At 46.0% G+C, this 6,433-nt stretch overlaps 1 protein-coding gene across 5 annotated transcripts in view; it reads left to right on the top strand.

Moving 5' to 3' along the window:
* Positions 1 to 5,839: 5,839 nt before the first annotated feature.
* The window catches only part of DCUN1D4 (defective in cullin neddylation 1 domain containing 4), a 42,060-nt gene continuing 41,466 nt past the window's right edge, over positions 5,840 to 6,433 (top strand). For 2 of the 5 annotated variants that reach the window (XM_080344240.1, XM_080344239.1), the window contains exon 1: positions 5,966 to 6,120. In XM_080344240.1, the coding sequence (XP_080200366.1) occupies positions 6,096 to 6,120 (25 nt within the window). In that variant the 5' untranslated portion in view covers positions 5,966 to 6,095. Of the gene's footprint in view, positions 5,878 to 5,965; positions 6,316 to 6,433 lie in introns of those variants that run through there. The other 3 variants (XM_080344243.1, XM_080344241.1, XM_080344242.1) reach the window with 2 other exon arrangements.

Below are 6,433 nucleotides of genomic sequence, written 5' to 3'. Positions count from 1 at the left end.
CTTGTTTTTAAGACTGTTTTTCTGGGAATGAAACACTTCAGTGATTTTTGTGGGCAGAGGATATTTGAAAGGCGCTTGAGGAATACATAGCCACCACAACTTCATCTCAGATGATATTAGAAAGCCTGACTTTATTAGTTATAATTAACCATCCTTTGTTGAACTAATTTACTTCTCACCTAGAGGTGTTTGTCTTTATAAGCCCAAGGAAGTCTAATTAAATATTGCAGTTTTGGCATCCCTTGGGAAGGATTTGAAATCCTCTGAACTTGTTCTCTGTGTGACTCTCCAGCAGGACAGGGTAAATCAGGTTTCAGAGTGATGGGAGTGACTTTCTTGCACTTTGAGCAGTTTTCTTCTGCCAGCAGCAGTAGCCGCTGTCTCTCCCTTCTCACAGCCTGCAGGAGCGGCTGGCACGGTACCAACACTGCACAGGGGGCTGAGTATCCTCAGTATCCTAGCTCTGATGCACATCCAGCTACAGGTTTGCCTTTCCATGGCCTGTATAAAACACAACATTATCTTCCCACATTACTGAATGTTCTCCAGAGGCTGTCTCTGCAGATATGTTGTGATATGAGTAGTTTATTCATCTGAGATGCAGGAAATGATACTCATAAACGTAAAAATCTTGAAACCACTTTTTTTTCCCAACAATTTAATAATAGAATGAGGGTATTTTTCAATGTCAGACACCAAAGCATGACTTGTGCAACAGATCAGACTATACATCATCCCTGTGTGTAATCTTTGAAGTCTGTGAGCATACTTGGATTCATTTTCACAGGATTTAGAAAGTTTCATCCCATTAGAAATGTTCACATAGACATTGACAAAATCTAAATTTCAAATATTCTCTTCCTCTGAGTAGCTTGTGTAATTTAATGTTGGTGGATCCATACCTGATAATGCCTAGTATCAGAAAACACTTGATGTATAATAAATGTAATGAATAGCAAGTATTTGTTGGCATTTGCATTATTTTATCAAAATGACTAAGAGAAACTGACCACGAACTGTTTGTATACTGCTTCTGCTACTGTGGTTAGAATTGGGAAGATAAAACTATACTTTATTTGTCCTTGAACCTGCACATTGATCTGATTCCCTGGATCTGACTGGTTTAGAAAAAATGTGCAGTAGATCTCTTGCAATCGCTATGTTTCAAAGTATGAAAGAAATGTGCTAGAACAGGTCCTGCTGCAGGGGCGTGTGACTAATCTTGCTGTTCTCTAATCTTATTCTCTTCATCTCAGCTTTCATAATACAGTATGTTATGAAATAAAAAGTTTGCAATATCTTTAACTATGCATTCAGAGACAGCATGATAAAGATAAAATGTATTAAAAAACATGTTTTATTTTCTAAAGGTTTGAACTTTTCCTTGTGGTAAAAGGTCTAGATGATACATATTGGACTTCTAAATAATATGTATTCTGTTGTATTCCTAATTCCATCCTCTTTGCCATTCTGTGCAGGTCAGTTAAAGTTTCTGGGAACATATATACAGGAGGAGACAGCAGCCCATCAGGAGCCCACCAGTTCATGTCTCAGAATAAGAAGGAAAGACTCTAGGTGTAAGACAGCAACTTCTGAGGGTAACTGTACCGGATTCTTCAGCAGGGTGGAGACTCAAGTCTCCTCTTACATTTACTCCTGCTTTGGGGCTTTGGCTCAGGCATTTCTGTGTGTGTTGTAAGCTTAGTTTCAGGAGCAGTGGTGTTGTCCCAGAGCACGCTCACACCTGGGAGCTGCAGTTCAAACCTCTGGGGCTAAGAAGGACCTGGATTTTTTATTTCCCATGTTCAAAAAGGGTGTCGCAGCTACAAGCTTATTGAACAACAGCTGGGGACACCCTTTGGTTTTGAACTGGAGTTGATGTTACTGAAACAAGTTGGGTGCAGGTTAAGTGTGCAGGTGCCCAGCTCCCACATGTCCCACTAACATGGAACACGAAAATGTTCAGGGTGCTCTGCTGTCAGTGAGGGAGCTCTGTGGCCACGGACAAGGGTGCTGGTTGTTTTGATGCCCTTCCAGGGTTTGGGCAGAAATTCTGAGCTGCTCTCTTAAGCTTGGCTGCTTAGAGCTTCCTAATTATGAATTAAGCAGGTTATTTTTTTTCTTTTTTTTTTTTATTTCAAACTGAAGCTGAAAAACAAAAGCAACAACATATAAACCAAATTTAGGGATTTAAATATGAGCTACCAACAGCTCTAAGACATTTTTTTTCCTCATGTATGCAAAATTACATTTGTTTGCAGTGTGTTACAAAAGGACCCTTAAAGTCATACACCTGTGGAGCAAGTGTTACAAACCAGATGTTTTTACTTAAACAAGGGCCATAGTATGAGTCCACGGGACAGGGCAATTGAAATGATCTGACTTACTTGATGATGAGTGATTGGAAAGCAGTTATATAATCTGCAGCTGTTACTTTCTGCCACCTGAGGTCCTCTTTTATCTCCGATCAGTACTGTTCTGCTAATGCCATGCAACACTATTGAAGTGTTTCTCATCATGCTGGGGGTGAAAAATCTTTTCAGAAGCATTACATGAAGCTGTTTGAATTGTCTTGGGTATCAGTTACTTTTTCATATCTGCAAAGGTTTAGAACTGCAATTGCTGGGCTTCTGGTAGATAATTTGTTTCTTTTCTTACAATGCCCTGTACTGTGCTTTGCTGCTGTTTTATCTGCTTTGTTAATGTTCAGCAAATTCTACTTTGCGAATGTTTTTGTTTCAATACAGTTCCCTCTCTGACTTGTCAAACATGTAAGTGGTTTGTGATTTGGGTGCCTAAAATTAACTTTCACACTTGCTTCTAAGCAAAGCAAGATGAACAAAGGTATTTGAGAGATGCAGTGGCTTTAGCAATTTGGAGTCTGGATACCCTTTTGAAAGAGAGGGCATCCACTTTCCTAAAATGCCCTCTACACCCTGTTTCTGATAGTGAGCAACATAAAACTAAGTAAATTGCTCATCTTGCTCCTTATGGTATTTTTCATAGCCTATATGGATGTCATTTTAGCTATCAATTTAAAAAGTGCAAAGTCTTTCTCCTTAAAAAAAAAAAGTCTGTAGTTTTAAGTTGGCCCTAGCAGTGTGTAAATTGGCTGAAGCATTTCCTGCCCCTCTCCAGTTCTCAATTTATTATTCCTCTTCTGTGTGTTGATAGAAGCATTTGCACATATATGAGCCAAATCAGGATATTCATCTCACTGGGAAAACAAGCAAACAGATGAACAAACCCCCAAAATGTTGATTTTTAGGGTTTTTTGCATTTTGGGGGCAGTCCTGCTCTTTGATTTGCCTTCCTATCTAGCTGTTCAAATGGTTGTGTTGGCACAAAAGAAAGGATGCCAGGAGGACTAGGATTAAGAGACTAATGCTAGAACTGCTTAAACTGTCTCTGTCCTTGAGACAGTGCTTGATCAAGCATAACCTGATTGATCTGCTCTATGTAAACAAAGTATTTCTGCATTTTGTAAACTCAGGCTTCAGAAAGAAAATATGGGTGTGAATATATAACATCTGCCAGCCTGGAAACTTGCATAGTTGTTTACAACTAGTGGTAACAAAGGAGATGTATTAGTACCTTCTCAAGGTTGGAGTGAAGGTGGATGTTGCAATGGGCCTGGCTCTTGTGCGGCAGCCCTTTTCTGGCTGAAGCATACATTCCTTGTTTAGCAGGCAGAAACAGAAAACAAAGCCTCTTTTGTGCTTCTTTATGGATTTATTTGCAGATCTAGTTTTTAACGGTCAGAGACTATACTTGCACATTCAACTATTCGAAAATATTTTGAAGTTTTGTTTGTCAAACATACAGTATTATTTGCTTTACGCATACAGATAGTAGTACTTACAGAAGCTATAGTCTAAGGAAAGATTTGTAAAGCCACGTAGTAGCTTTCATTATAGACTAATATAAATGGGGGAAAAAATTACAAGCCTTTCTTTAGGTCCAAGTGGCTTCAGATACAACCATACAGGGTTTATGTATGCCACCTTTTTATTTTTAGATCTGTATCAGTTTGCAGCTACTTAATGCATGGGAGAAAATGTCTTTTTGAATACATTTTTATTCTAAACTAGCAGTCTATGTGCTTTTTATGGTCAATGTGAACAAACAGGCACCCCTAAAGGAACTGTTCCTCTCAATCCAGATCAGATGAATTACAACTCAATGGTGCCCCTACTGGGTATAAGAGTTTGGGATGACATGCACAGATGTGAATATCTGGCATGTGGGATGTTAAAACTACCCAAGAAGTGAAACCTAGCTTGTACTGCTTTACTCTGAGATAGCTTATTATTTTTTCAAGGTGGTACTGTAAAATACATGACAATTGCTAAGGTAAAGAAAAGATGGTGCCAACAGGAAAATACCAGAGATGGAAGCAGAAAGTTCTACAGAAATAATTTCAAGGAGTTAGTGAACAGGCAAGAATTTCAAATAATGGGGTCTTTCATTGCTCTGACATGGCCTTTGTACATGCCTGTTGAAGAAATAAATAATTTTCGCAAGGACTCCATCTCCTTCTCTGTAAAACTGGCATTTGAAAACACAAGATGTTGCTCTGCAAAATAAATTGGCTGCACTTGCACACTCTGACTGGTGCACCGAATAAGGCACGAGTCATAAAAAAACCCATAACAGGTGCACGATCAGTTAATTCAGGACTGTATACTAATATATTGTTCCAAAGAGACAATTACTTTAAATGTGGCACTTCTTCAGTTCTGAGTCCTGGTCTTTCCTTTTAACTTAACCTCTTAATGGAAGTGTGTTTGGTTTGTCGTTTTTCTTTTTTTAATGGGTAATTTCTGTTTTAATGCTCCATTGTGCACGGGTGGTGCTGTAGCAGTCTCTTCTCACCTGTGTTTCAGCACTGAGTAGGGCAAGGAAAGGCTGTTATCTCTGGAAGGAGAGAAGATGCTGAGGTCACATGCTAACCAGCTATGGCGTGAAAGGTGTCTTCCTCCTCTGCACTGCAAGGAGGGGAGAGTAGGTGGACCGCGCGCTGGATTTTTAGGAGCAGAACAGTAACTAGGAGGAGTGATGCAGTCTCATCTGCCTGCAAGGAGCAGCCTTGGGCCCGCGTGTCCCCCAGCCTGCTGCTGCTGTGACACTGACCCGACACTCGGGTGCGTTCAGCCGGCGAGGGCAGGCTGCCATTTTTCTCCTTAGTAGCAACAACTAAACCTTTCTAAAATAGTTGGCGACTTGGCTACACTGAGGGTGGGTATCGCAGAGCAAAGGGAGGCGTTTGCAGCCCAGAAATCCTACTTCCCCGGCGCAGCGACCTGCTGCCGTCCTGAAGACACGACGCCAGCCCCGGGGCCGCGCCTGACGTACGTGTGCGAGCGCTCGCTGGCCCCAGCAGGGCAGCTGAGGTCTGGCCACGCTTCGGGACACGCAGCGGCCTGGGCTGCTCCCCACGGCGGGGGATCGCACCGAGGAGGCGGCGCTGGGGCCGTGGCTGCCTACCGTCCCCTCAGGTCCCCGGGTTGCCGCCGGAGCGCCCTCGGGGCCGAGCGCCGTGCAGCGGTCGCCAGCCTGCGGGCCCGGCGACAAGCCCGGACGCCTGCGGCAGAGGGACCCTCCCGCCGCTCTCAGCCCCGAGCAGCACAGCGCTACGAGCCCGCCCTCCGGCGGCCCTCTGAGGGGCGGGGCAGCCTCGGCGGCCCCGCCCTCTGCCCCGCTTACCCAATCGCATCAGGACGTGGGCGCGGCCCTTGGCCTCTCTAGCCAATCAGAGCCACGGGTGACACAAAGTGGTGTTCTTTACACGCGCTTTCAAGGCCAGGAAAAACTGGCACCGGCAAAGCCCAGTCAGAGTGAAGGGGGCGGGGTCGCCTCAGCCTTGAGCCCAATAGGGTGTCGGGAGCGGGCGGGGCAGGCGGTGGGGGGCAGGCAGAGGGAGAATGGCAGGTGCTTCATGCAGTAGAAGAGCAGGACGTACGGCCTCTCAGGGCAGCCAGAGCCAATGGGTGCCGCCGGTGGGCGGGGCGGGAGGTGTCCGTGCTTGGGCTCTGTGATTGGGAGAGGGGCAGAGGGAGCCGGGCCGGGCAGGGCAGTGTGAGCGCTGCACGAAAATGCACTCGGATGCCGCCGCTGTCAGTGAGTAGCGGCAGGGCCGGGCCGCGCGCTCACGCCTGCTCACCGGCGGCACCCGGCGCTACCGGCCTGCTCTTTCCGCCGGCAAGCGCTGCCGCCCCGTGGGGGCAGCTGCTCCTGCCCCTCACTGAGGAGGCTCGGCCGAACGCACCGCCGGGGCTCTCGGTGACAGGGGAGGCCGTCGGGGAGAGAGGCGGTGTGCGTACCTGGGGTCACGGGACCCGCGGGCCGGCGGGTACCCGCGGCTGTCGGCTCCCCCGGGGGATAGGAGGGGCCGGGGTTGGATGGGGGCGGCCCGTGCGGTGGCGGGGGCGGG

This window comes from Nesoenas mayeri (genome assembly GCF_963082525.1).
Source record: "Nesoenas mayeri genome assembly, chromosome: 4".
NCBI classification, from domain to species: Eukaryota; Metazoa; Chordata; class Aves; order Columbiformes; family Columbidae; genus Nesoenas; species Nesoenas mayeri.
Note: the sequence above shows the minus strand (reverse complement) of the source record. Positions and strands in the feature narration are given on the sequence as shown.